The 21921-nt window shown below is 43.2% G+C and overlaps 1 protein-coding gene across 2 annotated transcripts in view; it reads right to left on the bottom strand.

Annotated features, from left to right (window-relative positions):
* The window catches only part of LOC104501124 (H(+)/Cl(-) exchange transporter 4), a 24910-nt gene extending 7769 nt beyond the window's left edge, over nt 1-17141 (bottom strand). The window contains exons 1-7 of one of the 2 annotated variants that reach the window (XM_010144880.1): nt 16993-17141; nt 16552-16651; nt 10451-10638; nt 4971-5093; nt 3161-3367; nt 2988-3068; nt 1895-2440 (exon numbers count right to left, since the gene is read on the bottom strand). In XM_010144880.1, the coding sequence (XP_010143182.1) occupies nt 1895-2440; nt 2988-3068; nt 3161-3367; nt 4971-5093; nt 10451-10638; nt 16552-16651; nt 16993-17136 (1389 nt within the window). In that variant the 5' untranslated portion in view covers nt 17137-17141. The remainder of the gene's footprint in view (nt 1-1894; nt 2441-2987; nt 3069-3160; nt 3368-4970; nt 5094-10450; nt 10639-16551; nt 16652-16992) is intronic. The other variant, XM_010144881.1, reaches the window with a different exon arrangement.
* Between the last annotated feature and the right edge of the window lie 4780 nt (nt 17142-21921).

Below are 21921 nucleotides of genomic sequence, written 5' to 3'. Positions count from 1 at the left end.
CGTTAATGCCTTCCTAAGCGGGAAGTCAGGAGCTGCTGCCAGTTCTGTCATGAGCTTGAGAATAAGCTTAACCGAGAATATCATCTTGATTTCACCCTCTATCACATGGAATACTTTATAGTTTTATTACTACTCTTCCAAGCTAAGTCAGACCAGATTGTGAATTGAATGTCAAATGCAGAATAAAAATTCAAAGAAAGGAGGCTGGATGGTCAGAGGCAGCTCTTCCTTCATCTCAGTTAGCTATTTATTTTCCAGGAAGCTCTATGAATCACTACCTTGTTGTCTGCTATATAGACAAGTCACAAATAATTAAAAATACCATGCTGAAATGAGAAGGACAAAAAAGGAAATGAAAATTCACTTTATGTTGGCTAAGTGCATTTCCTTACAAGTGCAGCTGCAAGTTGGAGAGAAATTTCCTGGTGGGGAAGACAACTAGGATCTGCAGCAAGGGCTTGCATAAATTTTTTGAGAGAAAAAGCTGATATATCTTTTTAATTCTGAAAATACACCTTGAGCTTCCTAGAGAACTAAACGAAGAACCTCAGTTCAGCCCAGATGTGTTAAAGGCCCATAACAACAGGTGCTATCTCTTCTAGCATATAGTGTCCATTTTGCTGATACAGTTGGACTGAGTCTTGAGATTTGGTGGGTAGACCTATTTTGTCTGTTCTTTTGCAGAATAGTTGAAATTGTCAATTGTTTCTAAAAATTTTTAAATATATAGAATAAATAAAGAAACATGTATCAAATAAAGAACTAAACTCAGAAGTTTTTAAACGAATGAGAAACATAACAATTGACTGCCAGCCATAAATCAGTTTCTGCAGTGACAGGCATCTCATTTCAAATCCTCCTCCAGAAATATTACACCTGCAACATCCAAGTGCTCTTAAACTCCCACCTGTTCTCCCTGCTCAGGAAATCAGCAGGACTCAGTCACTGATCCTGAATGACCTTCTACCATTCAGAAAAACAAAACTCAAACAACTTCCTACTAAATTTTGGGTAAAAGGCCTTCTAAAAGATGAATCCTCAGTTCAAGAGCAGCATTTAAGAGAAAGACAAGATGCCTTAGGTGTGTATTATGGTGTACAGTACAGTGTATAACTCAGAAAAGCTTCCCAACATCTACTGCAATCTGATCCAGAACTAAACGCTCAGATAATGGGAGCTGTAGACAGACAGATAGGTGTTTTATATGAGCTCTATCAATCAGATATATAAAGCTCACCACAAACAGCTTTGTATATATTGAAAGCTTGGATAAATTGTTCTTGGACCTTTCATCACCCATTTACGGGGAGGAATGGAAGAAAAATGTTTAAAATCCAGAATAATCACATCATACATCTGTCAGTCCTCCCACTCATTCCCTCTCTTTTCCAAGCTACAGTGCTTAAAAAGATTAAAAAATAGAACTTCTCAGCTACTTTTATATTTTTGTAAGGTTTAAAATCTGTAAATCAGTACATTTAAAGCTATTACTTCCCCTGAACATAGCTACCTTAAGGCACATTAAGACATTAATCCAACAAGACAAACAAAAATGTAAATAGTCCATATTCCTGCAAGAGCTGAAAGGCAGCTGCAGTGGGAAGCGTCTTGACTTTGCTTATTGGCAATAGCAGATTTAAATTCAAACCCAGATTTCTTTTTCGTTTAATAAAACTGCAGATGACTAGAAGGTGGAAAAGTAGGGCACATCCCTTTGTTGCGACAGGGACCCCCAGAGCAAGACACTGGCAGGCAGGTGAACCAGCAGCCATCTCAACAACCTGCTTAGCTGGGTGTAGTCAGTCACACAGGCTGTGCCAGAGAGACCACAGCTGTTGACAACAACCCACCTGTGCCCTGTGCCACGACAGCTTCTGCCCTGTCCCCTATTTACCTTCATGCCAAAAGTGAATATCGTGATCACAATTTTAAACACCAAAGCCAAGGCGAGCTGCCACATGGCAGTGTAGACTCCAGGGCCAGCAGGTCTGTCAGGAATGTCATCTACCGGCCGGGTCATGTTTGGGTCATTAATATAGTCGCAGAGCTGCGAGGACTCCAGGGCACCACAGTCATTGAACAGCTCCGAGATCAGCTCGCTGGTGCTCCTGCGGGTGTAGGGGTTGGGGTAGGCGATGATGGCGGTGATAGCTGTTATCACTATAACCTCCAGGACTGGGTATTTTCCAAGTCTAGTGGTTTTTCGCCTCCTGCACCAGGCAATGTTGCATCGGATAAAGAGAGTGCCCCAGAGGCCTCCAAAGACACCAAGCAGGATGAAGGGGAAGAGCTCGGCCATGTACCAGGGGGTGTGGTACTCCACATAGAACAGGACCAGACGGCTGTTTCCAAAAGGATTGATGGATCGTAGTGTGAAGGCAGCCACGAGAGCAGCAAAAAATGACCTCCAGAGGGTTTTCAAAGGAAAGTAGTAGCTGACCTAAAACCAAGCAGAAACTTTAAACACTTTGACAGAGTGTGACAGACAGTGTTTGCTTTAATTGCCGTTGCCATGTGTTTCATCTGTGACTCCATGTCTGACTTTACTGGGAGCACTAGTCTTTACCACAGCCAGAACGTGTTCACAAAGTTATCAGAAAAGGCATTTTCAGATTCCAGATAGATAACAGCAACCAGTTTAAATGTACGTTTAAATCCAATACGTTTAAATCCAAAGTTGCTGACTAGAGACGATAAGACGGATGCTCAACAGCTCAGCCCATGTGGCAGCAAGCTGAAAGCTGGAGGAACCTCGGCACAGAGATACATTTTCAGATTGAATTATTTAATTTGTTTCCAGAAAGCCAGTGCTATTCTACTCAAATTAGGCTAAAATACTTGATTATTCCCTATTACTAGAAATCAAAGTTTATTTTTGCTGTAGAAGAAAAATAAACATATAAATAGTTGAAAAATAAAGGGGAATCTTAGGAAAAGGTATTAAATGACAATATATTTAGTGAAGCAAGTGAACTGCCAGGTCTCACCTCTTCCAGACTAAAAAGTACACCTCCAATCGGTGCTCCAAAGGCAACAGAAACTCCTGCAGCAGCTGCAGCAGAAAGCACCTACAAAGCAAAGATTTATGTCCAAGGCATGAATCTTTTGAAACATTGAGTAACCAGGGGAGGAAATTAGAGATGATGTGAGCCAAACTCACCTCTCTTCTCTTTCCTTCATTCTTGCTGTACTTTGAGAAAAGGCTGCTGAAGAAGTTTCCGCAGCAACAGGCCACATGGACTAATGGCCCTTCTTTCCCGAGGCTGAGGCCCGAAGATACCACCAGAACCAAGGTGACTGTTTTGATCAAAAGTGTCCACTTGCCCAGGTAGCCCCTAATAATGAACCCACTCAAGATGGTTTTTATCTGGAAAGCAGGAGGGACATGTTGAAGAGCTGAAGAAAACTATTCTGCTCTGAACTTGCAAAAGTGTTAAAACTCCAGCGGAGTTAAAAAAAATTGCAGACTGTTTGAAAAGAGACAGTCATGGAGAAAAAGAAACTGTAGGTAGGGTAACTTCCCTGCAGCTTTATCTGAGCAGGCATTAAGCAGACCACACTTTTAATTTGTTATGGGTGGTCCTCTGTGTCAGTGAGGAGTCCCACAGAGATCAATAGATATATGAAATTCTTACATACAGCCTTGTCTTACACGATCAAAGTTAAACTAGGCTCAACTTTAACAAAGCAGAAAAAAAAGCAAATAAACACCCACAAACTTTTTCCAGTGAAAACAAACAAAAAATAGTTCTGAATATTTGGAATGGCCATGCCGTAAAGGCATGCAAGTATTACGAAGTGAGAATGCCCAAGAGATCTTATTTGTACACATTTCCTCTTAATTTTGTGGGTGGCTAGAATAGAGTACAATGCACATGTATGACACACAGGCTGCAGGGTGGGATTTGGGTTTGTTCTCTAGCCCAGCCTGGAAATGGGCTGGAGCTGAGCATCAGCCTACATGAGAGATTTACCACTCAGAAACTAGATTTACAGTTAACCATGAAAAATTTTTAAACCCACTTGCAGATACATCAAACATATAACGAATGTACACATGACCACTCTGAAACATGGAAATTATTTAAATATTTCAAATTATTTTTGGGCTGGGTTTTTTTTTTTCTTAATTGGTTATGAAATATTTGGATGCTTCTCCTTGGGATGAAGAAAAAACTATGGCAAGATTTCTAAAATTCGAGTTGTTGATTCTGTCTGCCAGATTCCTAAGTAATAATCCCAGTGGTTCTATAGCACTTTCAAGAAAAGACTACCCTGATTTCAAAAATTTTGAGTAGCTATGCTGCTTGAATTACACTTGAATCCTCATTTTAACAGCTTAAACATGGGCTGAGGCTCAATAGGTAAAATTCAAAAAAACAAGTAAAGATTTTGGCTGCCATAATGCTGTCACACCAGCATGACATTGTGTACAAGGACACAATCTGTAAAAGATGACCACCAGACGCTTTTTTCAGGCATCCCAACTGATGGGCAGCTCACATCTTCAGTAGTTTAGGAAACCATAGCTTTGTAGCCCTCCCCCTTCATTTTATTTTGCTCTTATTTAAAGCCTAGCCTAGAAAATTTCTGGGTTTGTACCTGGCCCAAGTAGTTTCATCCAAAGAAAATTCTATATAATCTTGTAGTGAGTATGCCTTTCAGCCACAAAAAGTTGGAGTCCGTAAAGTGACGACTAAGAGCAGCTGATCAAAAATTCAAGCTCTGGCTTGAATGAAGTATGTACATTAACCTGTCAGAGTGGCATTTGAACACTTTATACTATGAAAAATTTAGAAGGGCACTATAAAGGCATGTTAAACAAAGAAATGAAGGCAGATGAGATGGAAAGACCATCTTCTTGTTCTTATGCTATCTCACAGCACAGTTCTGGAACAGGAAAAGGGGGTGCATTATCTTTTCTTTATTTTGTTTGGTACTTGGATGTTCATCCGCAAAGAGAAACTCACCTCTGGGATTCCAGAGCCACAGGCATAGGGAGCAAACACTCTGACCAGGGAGACTGCCAGGAAAGCAAAACATAGAGCCCACATAATGTATAGAAAGTAGTTCAGAATGTAAGCACTTGCACCCTAGAAAGATAACAGTAACAAACATTGTTAGACAAATGCAGGTTGGTAAATCTCATACTTCTGCTAGGGAAGACGACAGCATGGAGCCTGGTCTTTTCATTTACATGCTAGCTGCTGCTTTTCCTCGGGAAGGACAAACAGTTTTACGTACTCAAACGATTTTATTACTCATGGAAAGAAGCAGCATATATTAATATACATACTTAGCCCAGTCCATACAATCTGTTTGCAAGAGACCAGAACACGTTAAACAGAGCATCTTTCAAGTACTACAAAATTAAGCCAACCACAAGAAGTTCCAAAACATCACACAAATCTGTCATAAGGGCAAAAGTAACTGGCGAAAAAAAAAGCACCTAATGAAGGAATCTGCTGTGTTCATCTGATGGCAGGTGACAGGGGATGAGAACCTGAAACATTTTTTTCTGAGGGCTGGTATTTGAAGGTCAGCTCTCCACGCAGATGCTGATCTTTTCAAATGACATCCCTGTGTGTATTAGTAGTTGGTTCAGTTCACAAATGGGAAGGGTAAAACCATAAATAAATCCCTCCCTTTTATATGATGCTATCTACGATAGGGATGAAAACCATTTGAAAACACAATAGCTTGATAGATCCCACTCAGACACATCTCAGTCATTTTTGCCCTGATATTTTAAAAGCAGTACAGTCAATAATAAAACCTATCTTCAAACCAAATAGCTTTACTGGACAGAAAGGAAATCCTAATCATCATCATCAATGGTTGAATGCACAGGACCATAGTGAAAGCACAGTCAGTAGGGACCTTCAAGCTTGCTACCTGTCTCCAATAGTCAAAACTGTTGTTAAAATCTACCTTAGAATACCCCTCCCTCTTCACAAGCACAACCTTTCAGATTAATTTCAAAAACCCCACCTACACAGACAAACAGGAAACTAGCCAGAGGCATCAAATTGATACAAGAGGCTTCAGCTTTCAGACAATACCCCCCCTAGCAACACAACACTGCAGAACAAAAAACAAGATGAACTTCAGTGCATGAATTGGTATGAATCCTTCACCTCTCAGTGAACTCTTCCTGCCGGATGCAATCCCAGCTGCTCAAGAACATCGGGGCCCCTGTCTTTGCTCTGCAGGACGGCAGCCTGGATATCAACATTATGATAAATCAAGTAGGAAAGCAGACATTAATCAGTTGTATCATGGCTTCAGTTAACAGAGCTGGCCAAGCCCAGTTCCCAGTCATAAAGAGCTTAGATCTGAGAAGTGTCCCTGTTTGCAAGCTGGCAAGGAATCAGCCTTTAACAGCATGGATGTTTGCTAGCCTCATTTTCCAAGTCTCTCTCCAAATGAAGACAGTAAGGGAACCACTGCCCTTATCCTTATGGACATATTTGGAAGAAGGGCGAATTGTTAAGGTCCTCTGGTACTTGCTGAAGTTAGCAGCTGGATTTGATGAAAACAGCGGAAGAGCAATACGATGCCATTCCCCAATGCCCTGAGACTAAGCAGTCATGCATCCCACGTTTACAGTGATTGACATCTGTCTGTAGTAACCATGGAACTTTGTTGCTACAGCTGAAGAGAGTCTCACGTATGTCTTCTCCTAGTGTTTTCAATTACAAACAGCTATTACAATATTTACTCTTCCTCTAGAGAAAAGCCTGGATATGCTGCCCCAGAGCAAAAGTCTCCTGTCAGTGTGAACCTGGAATAACTCCAAAGACGACCGGCGCCATTTCCACAATTTGGCCTTATAATATTGAGTGAAAGCTCAGTTTTTCTTCTAAACTCACTGGAGTGAAATTAACTTTGTTTCTTTTTACTTTTTCTTCCTTCATATCTCAGAAGTCATATGATAACTATGTCAGCTCCTTACTGCAATCACACATACACCTACATCACTGTGGCAGGACACCACCAGAGCCTACATGGCCAGTTCAGTCTTATGCCTTGGGAAAACTTTCATTGTTACATTGTCCAGGTATCTGGCATTCTGCAGGTCCAATTGCAGCAACTTCTAATGATTAATAATAAGAAAACCTTTGGGAAGTGGAGTAGTAGTAACTCAGTAGAGCAAATGCCTCATTTCTCATTCATTATGCACCATTACTAAGGCCCTGAACCCGCAAAAGTCTTAAGCATGAACACTGGAATCGGAGACCAAGAAAGCTCACCTGCAGAGATGGTCCTGCTAAGACTTTTTTAGCAGCACAAAGGACTCACCCTGGCAGCAATAGTACTGAAGCGCATAGAGGAACTGAGAAATAATTTGTATTTTAGTTTGCAAGACTGCGCTGAAATAAACCACATCCCTCAGGATGCCACGCAGTGCTTGTTTTCTCCAAAGGCCAAGAGCACTACTCTGACTCATCTGGGGATCTCACAGCTTGCAGGCTCTCTCCTGTGGATGTTACGGCAATGTGTCTCCTCAAGACTGACAGATTCAAGGCTGCAATATCGGCAAGTAGGTTCCAGGTATAGAGGGACTTCCTTGTCCTGCAGGTCTCAGCTTCATGACAGGAGATCTAAAAAGCCTGGTATGGGAATCGAGTCCATTGCTGGATCCAGTGTCATGCACCATGGAAAACACGGGATCCTTTCCTCTATCATTACCCTGGATAGGTGAAAGGCACCAGAAATGGGGTCCTCATCTCCAGTGAAGCTGAGGTTGGGACCATGCTGGCTCTGCAGAATAGGGAACCTCTGTGTCACCGCATACCAGCTAGACATCTATCTCAAGTGGGTGGCATCTGATGTGCTTTAACACATCCACTTCTCCAGTGAATTTGAGGTTTTGAAATTCTCACGTCAAACGAATCCTTCAGCTGCTCTTTGGAAGCAGTTCAGGACCAGATGGATGAAGGATATAATTGTCCTGTGAAACAGTGATTAGGGAAGAAAACATAGCCTGGTACGGGTTTGCTGTTATGTTCATATCAAGACTCTGCTTTGGGCTCATTTTATAGGAGGACGAGGATGAAAACATTTTTCAAGAGATGCCATAGGAAATGTCACAATTTTCAGTGGGAATATATGTACAGGGTTTATCACAGCCATAAATCAGCAAAAACACAAGGAAGAACTGATCTAAATCTTGGTCCTCAAAACGCCAAATGTAGTTGTCTATGATGAGAAGGAGCCACAAGCGCGCATAAAAAAAGAAGGCATGTTCATGTTTGACCAGAGTACCTTTAGAGAAAGTGTTCCAAATACCTTTTCCCTAAAACGTGCTCCAAATTAATCCTTCTGTGTAAAGAAACAAACAAACAAAAAAAAGGCAAAATTATCCCAAAACTCAGTCAAAATCACTGTATCACTGTATTTTGATCCTTCCTGGAGTCCTCTTCAGCTACAGGAATCATCATGCAAAATTTGCATGTATCATAAGCCTTTTGCTATCAAACAGAATTTTACTTTCCGTAGTCCCATTTTTGTTCGGCTTTGCCTAGGATTTCAATGTAACAGTAATAGACAGCTGTATTATTAATATTTACAGCATCTGTCAGGCCACAGCAGCCAGAAACCCACAGGTATTTGAGAAAGAGCCTAAAGTTAAGCCAAGATGATCTTTTCTTCCTCTGTGACAGTACACAAGGGGGTGAGAAGCCCAATTTGAATACAAAATAAGTGAAGTTTCATAGTTCCTGCCTAGCTGATATTCTTATAGGCCACAGCATACAGCAATCAGGACCGCTGATTTCAAATCACAGGAGAAAGCAATAAATTTTCTCAGGGATGTGCTCCATTTATATATTCCAGTCTTTCGGAGTAACAAACACGCACAGGATTTCCAAATCCCATCACAATTGCAACTATCTCCTCTTTTTTTCCTTCCCACATTTCTTTTGTTCTCCTAGATTACAACATTGTCCTCAGTCTTGCACCTTTATACCAGCGTAATATTTCTTCTCTGTTACAAAGACACAGTCATCCAGATCATCTGTGGATGAAGTCCAGTGTGAACCTAGCAAAACTCCAGCAAAGGGAAGCTTGGCTCTGCGGACTGGAAACTGTGCAGAGATTTTTGCCTGCGATTAAATGGTGGGAATATTCAGGAACAGTGAGCACCACACTACTTTCACAGTTAACTAGAACTGCGGAAAACTGGGCTATACATATTCACAGACACTCTCCTCTAGTACTATTTGTACAGTCAACGTAAGGCAGTACTGAAGGGAACTTGAATGACAAACTCGTATGGTGACGAAGGCACTTTCAAACACCTTCTGCAGGACCAGACTACCTCCACACTGGACGAAGATCCAAGACAATCTCTCCAAGTCACCCATGTTTTGATTGCCTGGCTTGAGATGATTGATTTATCCCACAGAAGTACATATTTTCTTCCCTATTATTGACCAACCTGCATTACTAGATTTTTTTTTTTGAAGACCCAATACATACTTAAGCCAGCTCTCTTCAAAACCACATTCATCCCACCTCCATGTCATATTCAATTTTTGTCGTATTCAAGTCACCTGCAGAAATGGAGAGGGGGGTGTGGATTCAAGACTATAATTCTACCTGAAAAATTCAGTTGTGAAGAGATTGATATTACTCAATACAATGAATAGCTTGGGTTGAAAATAAAATGTCCCTTTTTGTATTTTTCATAAAAGTATCATCTGCTGAAAGGAATATAGAAAGGTTTCACTTTATTGCCTTCAAAATGAAATTGTCACCTGTATTACTTTGAAACAGCATTCTTTGTATTTAAAATTAGTTTAATTTTGAAAAGAGAAGTATAGAAAAAAAATTCTTAAAGTATAAGTTTCATGTCAGTCTAGATCAGCTTTTTCCCTTCCTGTCCTCTCCCTCTGTAAATTTTCCACTTTGGTCATCTCCCAGGGAGCTCGTTACTTCCCCAGCTTTCAGTGCTAGCTAAATATTTTTCTGTCTGATACAGAAACTGATTGCAAGGGTATAGCAAGCAGCTCTTACGCAGCTCCCACTACTACTCACAGTATCAGAATCCATAAATACCATCTGCAAACCCCAAAATTTCCTCTTAGATACATTTGTCAGGAATCATCTTTTTTGTCCAACAAAATTGTGTTTAAAAGAAAAAAAACAGATAGGAGATCAGGTCCCCTGGTGATGATGTTGTGAGAGTTATGAAACACTTTGGGTTTAATATTGATAAAAAGAGCGAGTGATCTCACAGTTCTCCAATTTCCATCACACTCAACACTGAAACAATGGGACCTCTCCCGGGTTAAGCAGATATTGCTCATGGAAATGTCTTCTTCTGTAGTTCGCTCAGTTCATTACCTTCTCTTTCAGAGAAACTCTCTGGAGGGAACATCAGTAAGTATGAAAAAAGGGCATTCTCTGGCCTGCTGTGACCCCAGCCTAATCAGGTCTCCCATACCTCAGACTGGCTTACAAGAAGTTCAGACCATTTCTGCCACTGGGGACATTTGTCCCTGTCATCGAACGTAGTTTCATTAGATGTCCAGCAGCACTGCTCGTGGCTGTACCAGAACGCAGACAGGCAGACACCCTCTTTCAGGTCTGTCATCCAATCCACAGCTAAATCTATCACTCCGGCTAGTGTGCCTGGGAAAAGAAATGCAGAAAAAGAAACCAAGGCATTAAAAATAATCAATTTGCAAGGAAAATGTATAAAATTATAACAACAGGGAAAAAAACAACCAAAAACCAAAACCAGCCATGATTTGGGGAAGCAGCTGCAATGCAAGCACAAATTTATCAAAGAAGTGGGGCAATAATGAGTTTGCAAAGAAACGGCCACACCAGCTTGTTGTCGGACCTTTGATGCTCTTTCATAAGCTTATATTTTAAATATTATGGTCTTCATACTGACTGACTGACCAGTAGAGAAGGCCTGACGGATGTAGGGCCTGATTCTGCAGTCTGTCCCAGGCAGGTGGACCATTTGGCTGAGAGAAGCAGGACTCCATGAAGGGTCTCTGTACACGTAGTTAGCAGCCGCGCTCAAACCACAGTGCGTTATTTTAGGAGTAGGGGTGGGGGAGGATACCTGTTTTCCTACAGCCTTTCTGGTCCCAATGCATCAACCTTTTACAAGGATGATTTCAGTACAGAAACAATACAGGTGCCAAATTCTGACTGATGAACTTAACAGAATTGAGCTTCCGATGTCCACATTCATTAGCAATGCGAGCATGCAGAGTAAGAGTATCCTTCAAATCCTCTCTGTCAAACTAACCCTTCGTTCAGTGTTTCCCCCGGAATCACGCAGAACTACAGTGACACCAGGCGGCCACCGGACACAGACGCAGGCAAACGTGCTGCGGCCAGACGCAAAACCCAAATTCCTGCTTTTCTAGGGCATCTGCCTGTCAGCACTAACAACCTGCCCCAGCACCAGCCCCCTCAGAGCAGATGCGCCCTCACGAAAGCAACAGCGAGCAGGACCGGGGATGCTGGGAGCGGCTGAAGGGCTGCAGAACGGCAGACCTGCATTCGGTCCCCAGAGCCATTGTCCCTGAAAGGCACTTAAACCACCAGCCGGCAGAAGGGTCACTCCGTGTTTTCCAAATGGAGAGTAGAAGTCATTATTTTTATAAGTAACCATCAATACAATTTCAGGATGCCAGTAATGGGTTTGATTAGAATTCAGCAGTGTGTTTCTGTAGGACTAAAACACTGGAAATAAAATGCTTTGGGGAAGTGCAAAATGGTTTGGATTTATGTTTCCAAAACTTTTAGCTTTGTGGCTTTTGCTAAGAATGCAAATACATGAAGCAGGGGTGGGGGATGCTCCCCTTTCCCCCTCCAGCTGGGGCACACAGGTGGGTTCGAGAGCTGGTTTATTTGACCTGGAACTAAAGTTTTCTGATTTTCATTTCTGTGAAAGAGGGGGAAAAAAGAAAAAAATTAAAATAATTCAAGCACGTGTAACCTGCTTTTTATTCCATAGAACAGAAAACAAACCCCACCAGATTTCACAGAGACTTACATACGCGTATCTTCTCACTGTCTTGAGAAGGATACTTGTCACCACACTGACAAGTGATGTGAGCAGCGTAGCAGGGAAGAAGTTTTTTTGTATAGTAATAATCTGAAAAGCTATACAGATATACTAGACAAGATCACAAAAAACAAACAAAAAAACCCCCAAGGGCTGCAGAAGGGAGTAATGATGTCTGTTTCAATCGTTTTCTTCCATTAAGATCTGGCCTTTCTCTTGCTTACTCTTTTCCATTTTCCCAAATTTCTGCAGAAACCATGACTCACATTCTTAGCTGGTGATAAATCACTGCATTGCTAGTGATGTCAGCATGCGGAGCTTACTGAGTTTTGCAGTAAATTCTAAATTCGCCTCCAGTTTCCTCAGAGTTTCAGGAAACTGTACAAAGAATCCTCATCCTTCACCCATGGACATGAGCAAGAAATGCTGTGCCCTTTGCACCTCTTAACGGTCTTCTATCAATCATTCAATATAGTTATCCCAAATTTCAAAGCTCTCGTCACACTTAACCAGGAAATTGAGTATTAATGCTGCTTAGCAGAAGGTGCAAAGGAAGGCAGGCTTTTGAGTGCTTTTTCCCAATAAAGTTAATAAACTGAGTGAGGAACATACGTTCAGTTCTCTAATATAACTAGACCACGTACACCCCAGTACCTCTAGGAGAAAGTGCTTAATTTTGTGGCTGATCTAATCCCTTTTGCCAGATGCTTTGGGATGCACATAGGGAGGAAATGCTGCTGCAATTTACTCCATACACTTCACAGAGAAGAAAATCATGAAGGGTGGTGGGGGCAGCACTTGTACGATAATAGTGCAACAGCGAGTGCTTCACAAGAAACGTGACCAGGGCTAGAAGTATTCTAGGTTCTGAATCTTTGCAACTTGAAGTGGAATTAATGGAAGTTGCAGACAGTTCAGCATCTCGGAAAGTCAAGTCTTTAATTTCTTGTACTTACCGTGGCTGCCTAGACTGTAACAGAGCATAAGTTTATCTCCCTACTACTCCCATCAAAGAGACTGAACTTGTTCCTGTTTCTGGAACCTCCTGCCCAGAATGAAAAATAATTAAGTACTCCAAAGCCAGGAAATGCTGAACTTCATTTCGGATATTAGCCTTTTACCTCTCTCCCTTTCCTTTAGGAAAATGGCCAGTACTCATCCTTTACAATACTCTAAAGAGAATGCTAAAAATTTGCTTTAAAAACAGCTTTCCTGATGCACCTGTGTCAGAAAACAGCATCACCCAAGCGGCATGGCACTGAATTCCAAAGGGGATTTTTGCACATCCAGCTCCAGCTTCAGAACATTTTAGCATTAGTAGGACATACTTTTTGACACATAGCTTTAGAAAACACAGACTCTTTTGCTGATCTATAAATTTTGTATACCTTCAGCTGGCTAATAATATTTAGGTTGAGGGATGGCCGGGCAGGATGGACATAATAAAAAACTCAGAATTCCTTAAAAATGAATGCCTAAAAATTTGATACCCACACCTAAAAGTTTTCAGCTCATTTCCCAATACATTGCTTTGTATTTCCGAAGAAAGTGTGCAAACTTTCTGACTAAGACAGGCCCAGGTAGTGCTCAGCATCTTTTTCTCGATCATTGTGTAAGCAATTAAATCTGATCTCCACACCGAACAGCATTCATGGGCGTTAATGCTTCCCCCCTTCCTGAAACAAACAGGCTCTGGATCCCAACACCTCATTTCCAGAATCTCCTTATGTCTTTCCAGCCCCTTGACAGTGTCACCATCTTCTCCCGTCATGTAGCACTTGAGGGTTCGAGGCCCCGTGGGTACAGGGCTCTGAAAGAGCCTGGGAGTATCTATATTGGTGGCAGCAAGGAGCTCTGGTCAGGCTGACTTACGTGTGCACGCTCACTTGTGAAGCTTTGGTCTGATTCCAAATGGCTGCTGACACATTCTCAATATACTTTGTCAACACCCAAAACAGACAGCTCTAACTCTGCAGCTGGCCCTGCTGTGAGCGGGAAGCAGAGCAAACCCCTTTCAGAGGTCCCTTGCCCACCTATGCTTTTCTGGGACTGACAAAGGATGGAGGTTCAACGACACTCCAAAAGGACATGAGTCTTACTGCCAAACGGAATGGTCCTCTCCTTCCTCCCTCCATCAGCTCCTTCCCGTCAGCAATATTTCGATTGCTTGTGGTTCTGTGGTCACCCTGCTGAGCCCACTGATCAACTGAAAACTAATCTGGACAAAACCCACTTTTTCCACCAAGGCAGTTTCCAGATCCACCCACTCTGTGCAGCTGCACATGTTCAAGGCAACAGGGCCCAGTGGCAGAGACACTGGAGACCAAGGTTTGCTCCTTTTGGCCACATCAGCTTGTGATGACTGTGGAGGTGTTGCAAAACCTGAAAGATGCAGTTGACCAAATTGGTGGGATTTAGGCTTCTAAATCAGTTAAGCTCCCTTTAAACTCCTGGGCCTGGGTAAATCATCCAAGTGTCTTTGGAAGCACAAGGAGGCACCTGCCATCCACTCCTCTGGGAGTCCCATCTTTCTGCCCTCCATCCCCAGCAAAGGGGCAGCAGGAGCAGGGTGCACCACAAGACCTTCACACCCTGGGTACTGCTGTTTTCCCCTTCCTCTCCCACTCCTTGCCACACCTTCTCCTCACAGCTGGCAATGCCTGGACCCAGTGCCCAAGAGCTCGCCCAGTGTCCATGTGGCTGAGCCAGGCTGCTCCCCTTGGAGCAGCAGTAGCTTCTCTACAGCTGGAGAAGAGGGACCATGGAGGAGCCAGGCTGGTCCACCCGTGTGATCTCACAGGTGCCCTTGGGGCAGGCCAGCTTCTCTGAACTGTCAATATTTCAAGTAGAGAGGAAAACAGCATGAAGTGCCTCTCGACTGCACCACCAACCTCACCTCCTCCTTCCCCAAACCTGGTTAAGAAACCTCATCCACTCATCAATAATTCCCCCTGCTCATCAAAGGGGTGTTGACCCTCTGTCTTTGCCCTGTCCCAGAAACACTTAAAGCACAGACTACAGGAGTCATTTCAATGGCAGGCAGAAAAAGTCTACAGGGGTCAGCCTAGATCATAAGAACACAGGTAATTTTTGTTCTATAGCTGACTCACAAGTCCTTGTCCCAGTTTAAAAACAGACTAATTTGATTTGACTCTTTGAGGTAAAATATGTTGCTCTGCACTCCTGTCGTTTAAAAAGTGGCAAAAGCTAACACATCTCTGCTGCAGCTTACCCTTGACCTCCATCCCCAAGCTGGACATACCAGCATTAGCACATAGCAGAGGGCAGCAACTCTGATTTTCGACAACCTCAAGGATTTCTGCATGAGGTTTCTCTGCAAACTGGAATGGAAACAAACCTTCTGGGGTAATTTTACTAGAATGGGAGCACGTGAGTGTATACCTTGTTACCTGTATGAGTGAGGGGATTACTGACCAGCTTGTGGGAGGTCACTAGACTCCTCTAAGGCTTGTTCTAACTTTATTTGTGAGCAGAATTCTCCATGCAGATGAGGCCAACCCTGGCTCTCCGGCAGAGTTCAGCAGCTGTGGTAGTACATTGACTACCAGAGCCTATTTCCATCTCACCCTCCCATCAAAGCTTTTGTGGAAACAAGTGTAACCTACAAAATAACAGAATTTGCCAAAAATATCACTTCAGCAGCATTTTTTCAAGAACTTCCCCAGTACTTTCTGGGTGACTTTATTCAGTTCTGAAGAACTTTACTGAGTTCTGAAGAACTGTAATAAACTCATTAACTTGAGAGTTGGCAAGCAGGAAATACACACCACTTGGAAATTGTGGAACTTCACATCATGCTTTTAACCAAGTTATCATGACACAAGAGCACCCTGACATCGCTGAAAAAGCATTAAAAATGGCAGCTGTTTCAACTTGGTAAAAGAAACGCAGCCTTCCGAGTTGGAAGATGTGCTAAACCGAGCAGAAGACAGGAGCAATTCAGGAAATTAATGGATTTGCCATCTGAGTTTGAGCAGGCTGTTAAATGTGTAATGTCTGTCTGGCCTGGAAGCAGATCTGAAACTGAGTCAGAAACTGTATTTTCCCTTCATGCATATATAAAGACGATTACCCAGGGGATACAGCAATTTACAAAGCTCCCCCTTTGAGCATCTACAACCAACATTTTCCCCATATCAGATGCAAAACTGAAGACAAGAATAAAAAATTATACCAATAAAATTGACTTCTGTGAATCAGAGATTCAGAAAGTCCCAGTAGCCCAGCAAGTGTGAAGCGCTCAGATGCGTATTTCCAAAAGCAACAGAAAAATCCCTCTGCTAGTGAATAACACTTTTTCTAGGTCAGCACTCAGCAGGAGACTTTGCAAGCGGGTATTTTTACTAAGGACTGTAACTGCATGGATGCATAGCAGTCTTTTTATCTTGAAACATGAGCGGAGAGACGATGAAGTAAAAAGAGAAGAACATGGTGCTGCAGCAAATTTGGGTGAGGTGGTTTTGGGCATAACTGTAACACTAACACAAACATACCTGCCAGTAGTCCTATCAGAAGCATTACAACCCATCCTGACCAGGCATCCAGCAAACTCTTGATGAACTCCCATATGGATTCTTTACTTTTGCTTGTAATCTGAAATTAGACATATATATATATATAGACAGACATGTTGCCAATTTGGGATGACAGATTTTTGGTATATAATGTTCAAAGCAAAGAATTATACTCTTAGAAGGTGTATAGAATCTCTCTACTCTCTACTCCACTCCAGTCCCAATCATCTTTTAGTGATGCTCTGCTGATTAAGTTGCCGGATGCAACAAACTCAAGGCATATAACATTCGTATTTTCAGAAATCCTCCTCAATTCCTAACAAGTTAGGAAGCAATAAATTCAGTTAACTGCTTGTTCTTCTCACCATCAGCATGGCTGTAACCCAGGGACTGGGATGTACCAAAGCCAGATGTCTTTACCTTTCTATGGCGGTCAGTGTCACGTGATTTCTCCCGCAGCCAGTCGATGGTGTGGAAATCTTCATAAGTTCCAACATCAGGGAAAGGCTCATCCAGAAAATCCATCAGGTTGCCAGAACCATTCATGTCTCCTGCATTGACCATATTAGGCTCTGTATGTAGTGGGAAACTAAGTACGTCAATAAATTCATGCAGCTTTGCCAGACATTTCATAATCAAGTTTTCCAAAATACCTTCACAAAAAGTCAAGAGAGCATAAGTCAGCAGTCTTGGTGGCACTTACTGAAATCTATGCATTGCCGCTAGAAAAAAGTATTTTGCTGAAGACTAGTTCAACAGCTTAGTAAACCCTAAAAAGCAAGTGCAGAAATACCACCTTCTCTGAAAACAGAGCCGCAGAACCCCGGATGGTTCTGGGCCACTTCTGCAGCGACACGTCCTGGTCACATGCTGGAAGAAGCTCCCTGCCTGCAAGGAGATCATCGAGTAGGCAAGGTCACCAGTTCAGAAAACAAACGGTAATATACTAGAATTTACCATTCGCCGTGAACTGCAGATTTCACATGGCACCGCGTGTTGGGTTTGTGTCTGGCGGGGGTTCGGTAGTAAGGGATAGGGCTGCTGGCCCGGCCCCCCGTAAGCGGCTTAGTGAAAAGCTCCCCCAGCTCCAATTTGGCCCTGCCTCTGGCCAAGGCTGAGCCGGTCAGCACCCCTGCGAATAAGCACATTCCAGAGGGGAAACCTGTTTGGCAAGAGCCTTGGTTCTGGGAGCTCTCTTTTGCTTCGGAGGCGAGTAGCGCAGGGAGAGAGAGGCAGCCAAGCAGACACCTACATCCTTCAGTGCAGAAGGGGTCAGAGAGGCACTCTGGAGCTGCCATTTCCCCTCGGCCTGTGGCAAGATGGCAGGATGAGTCCTTGCAGCAGTCAGAGATCGCCAGTGGAGAGGAGTTCTGTTTGCAGCCCTTGGAGAGACCCATGCTGGAGCAGGGGACAGATCCTGGAAGAGTCCTTGACTCTGAGGGAGACCCATGATGGGGCAGCTCTTCACTGGGAGAACCGCTGCTGGCAGAAGACCCAAGCACCAGGTGGAGGAGTTCAGAGGACTGTCTCCCATGGGAGGGACACCACATTGCCACAGGGCAGGACCGTAAGGAGTGTTCACCGCGAAGAGGAGGAAGTGGCAAAAGCAACATGGAGCGGACTGGGACTGACAGCGACCCCGATCCTCTGCCCACCTACCCCCTGTGATTCTGTAGTTGTTTTGTTGTTCACATTAAATTGATTTTGTTTCCCCAAGTCGAGTCTGTCGTTTGGCGATAACTGTAATTGGTGAGTGAGCCCTCCATGTCCTTTGCCTCAACCCTTAAGCTATTTGTTGTATTTTCGCCTACAGGAGTGAGAGAGAGGCTGTGTGTGGTGCCTGGTTGCCAGCTGGGTCTAAACCATGAGACACCATTAGTCGTAACACCGGTGTTGTCTAGTTGTGCATGCTCAAAGCTCCCTCCATCGATCCACTTGCTCTCCGCTGCTCAGAAGGCAAAGCTCAAAATCACAGCGTGTCTACTCTTCATTGTGTCTGGAAGTGCAGTATCTTCTTCAAATTTACTTCTCAAGGGCTCGGAGCAGAACTGTTCTTAGGAGAACCTGAGTGGTTACTTTCTGTGCCATACACAAACTTTCTAGATCTGCTTTTGAGAAAGCAGGGGGAGAAACAGCCACCACATGTCCTGCTACATACAGCACAAGAGGAAATAAAGAGATACCTATCCCCAAACTCCAATAAGCAGTTACCAGAGGCGTTTATTTGATAGTTAAAAAGGAGATCAAAGCAGGCCATGAAATAATATACACTCTAGAGTGTGTCACACAGGCTGAGTGGACATTTACAGCTCAGAAGCTTTTGGAGACATGATCTCTGGGTTTACAGACTGCAGACATGAAAACAAAGAAGCATCCATGCCCATCACTCTGAAGCCCTGGAAGCTATACCTTGTTCATGCAGTTCACGTAAGCGAAGTATGAAGAAGTTAACTCATAACCACATACCTCTCTTTCTCACAGACAGCTCAGCAAGATCTGGCTAGGTGCAAAAATTCCTGTTACCTCCTTTAAAAGTTGAGTACCAAAGTAGTCACTAATATGACAAGCTCCAGAAATGGCTGATATCAAACCCGATGAGAAGCCTCCAGTAGCAGGAGGATCAGTTAAATGAAGTAGATTGGGCACCAAGTGTTGGATTAATCCAACTTAACTTCAGTCATCTGAGCGTGGGTATCTGGACTGTAAGAACTGCCTGGGCTGTCTCTAGACACAGAAAGATGTGTGTGAGGGTGTGTGGCAGAAGAGTCCCTACTCCTTTAAAGGTCAAGGACCTTTCTCAATGCAACAAGGGATAACAAGCAAAGGAGGAAGCCTGAACAAGAATGTACAGAGGCACAAACCTGATGCAAATAAGGGACGCAGTGATGGGAACCAAATTCGGTTCAGTCACACTCACGGATGGGAGTGTAAGCTTGTCTATTTGAGTGATGTTTTCTGATCAAGGACCTTGTCAATTGGGAAACTAAGGGAAAAACAGGAGAAACCGGAAACAAAATACACAGAGACACAGACCTGACGAAGCAAACATGGAAACCACAACAAGAAACAAGCTTCACCGCTCACAGTATTGGAGGGGTTATCAATTGTGTGTGTGCTTCTGGGCTACGTGCTCAGCTCTGCTACTGGTTGAACGTGTACATGGGAAAGTGGCAGCTACATCCCCCAGCATGGGCAGAGACCTTGGGTCTGTGGGTTGGGCTCCAGCAGCTGGGCAGGAAGGTCCTGGGCTGGGGTGGCCGGAGGAGACGGCCATGCACTTCTACATCACTTAAAGTGTTGTTTTAAAGGGTGATTAATCCCATCCATGCTAAAATAGATGACTGGGAAACAGGGTCTTCCAGAAAGTACCTAGGGTTTGTAATCTGAAATGTCAAGTCTAAAAAAAAAACAAACAAAAACCCCAGCTAACAGGGGGTTACAAGAAAAAACCTACATTAAGACATGTAAGAAAAAGTGGGGACAGATACAGATTTCAGAGGTTTTCTAGAACTGACCCTGCAGAGCCTGTAGCTCCTTGACAGACACCAGATAACTCTTACAGGTCATTGATGAGGCTAGCACAGTACTACCAACTGCTACCTGCTTTCCTCCACCCTGCACAGAAATGGGGATTTCATGAGCAAAGAATTTGGATCTTTGAATCTGTGAGGAAATTTCCCAATTCTGAGATTGGAACAGGCGGAAATGAGGCAGATAAGCTTTTAATCAACTGTCCATACACCCTGCTGCTCTGCTTGGCCCCCTTTATTTACAGCCTTTTTTTCCCCTCTCTCTTCATTTTGAATCCTCTCAATTTAATAATTTTTCCCCTGGTGTGGATTCTAGAGATGTAACAAGCATGAATATTCAGCTTTGTCAGTGACTGCTCTTTGCACTCCACCGGGTAGAACTTTTTCAGACAACACAAACAATGTGCTCAGCCCCAGCAGCTGAGAAAAGCATTATCTTACAGGCAACCAGCAGGTCACCATTATAATGCCACAGAAGCTCTTTTAAGTGAAGAAATCAAGTAATCTCCAAGCACCGTGGCGTGTTTCTCTGAAAGAGAATCAGGCAAGGGAGTCGCAGCCAGGGAACCAAATGCAGAGCAGGTGTCCCACACAGCGCTGCTGAGCACAAATAAGCTGCCGGAGGATTGAGGCGATTTAAAAAGAGGAGTGACAACTGAGAATAGCGACACTTCGCCAAACAGGTGACAGCATGCTCCTGCGTTTGCTGAGGGAAAGGAGTCTGAAGCTGAGACGCTGTGGCTGACACCAGGGAGCTGAAGTCACAAGTGGATCTTGAGTTCAGTTTCTTGAAAACCATGACCAAGTACTAAAATGGGAAGCTGAAATGAGGTGAAAGGATTAGACCATGCTATTATTTTGTACTCTGTGATATTCTGCAGATCATTTACTTCATCCTACTCTTCCCATACAGCTAAGAGGGACCTGTAAAGAGCGTGCAGTTCCGACTGCCTGCCTGCATAAGGCAGCCCCCCACTGCATAAACAAACGTATGGGAACTCTTGTGCTGAAAGCAGCGGCAAGTTTTCCTTAATGCTGCAATAAAACTACCCGATGTGCTAGTTATATCACATAAAAAATTGCTTTTTAAGCCTGTTGTCAATGCCCAGCACATGACAGTATTGTGATGGATAATCCCCAGCCAGACCACAAGCATGTAGGATAATTACAATCTTGGCCTAAAGCTACCCCAAAAACACGTGCTACACCACAAATCCAGGGAGAGAAAAACATTCTAGAGACCACAGGGCCGTGGAAGACTGAAAAAAAACAAACAAACTTTGAACTCTAGGTAGCGTACCAATACCTGGACATCTCAGCTAGCTGGATGATTTTCAGCCTTAAAGTTCACTTCAGGTGCTATGCTTTCAAAAGCAGAGATGTGATATCAGATTGTGCGAAATCCAACTTTAGGAAATAAAACCTAGCTACAGCTCTTGTGAACTGAGTACTACGGAGTTCCCATCTTATGTCCTAGCGCTAAACACCATAAGTATAATTTTGTTTCTCTTTATTTCGCATTTATTTATCTCGCCTCACTTCAGCATCTGAGGTAATCTCCGAAGTTTATTTCAGGATAAACTAACTTGCTCTCTTGGAGATGTGCTAATTTCTGTTTACTCATTACTAAGAGACGTCAGAGGTAGACATCCTCACCTCGAACAACTCCAACATTCTCAGTGTAAAACAAAACATTGCAATACTATTACCTGCAGAATTAGTAACAAATGCAACTCATAGCGACTCCTAGCACCTGAGCTTCAGAGAGACTTGGATAATCTGACAGAGCATATTGTCGCGGTTTGAGGAGGGGGGCTGT

This window comes from Buceros rhinoceros, unplaced genomic scaffold, assembly GCF_000710305.1.
Source record: "Buceros rhinoceros silvestris isolate BGI_N320 unplaced genomic scaffold, ASM71030v1 scaffold6051, whole genome shotgun sequence".
NCBI lineage: Eukaryota > Metazoa > Chordata > Aves > Bucerotiformes > Bucerotidae > Buceros > Buceros rhinoceros.
Note: the sequence above shows the minus strand (reverse complement) of the source record. Positions and strands in the feature narration are given on the sequence as shown.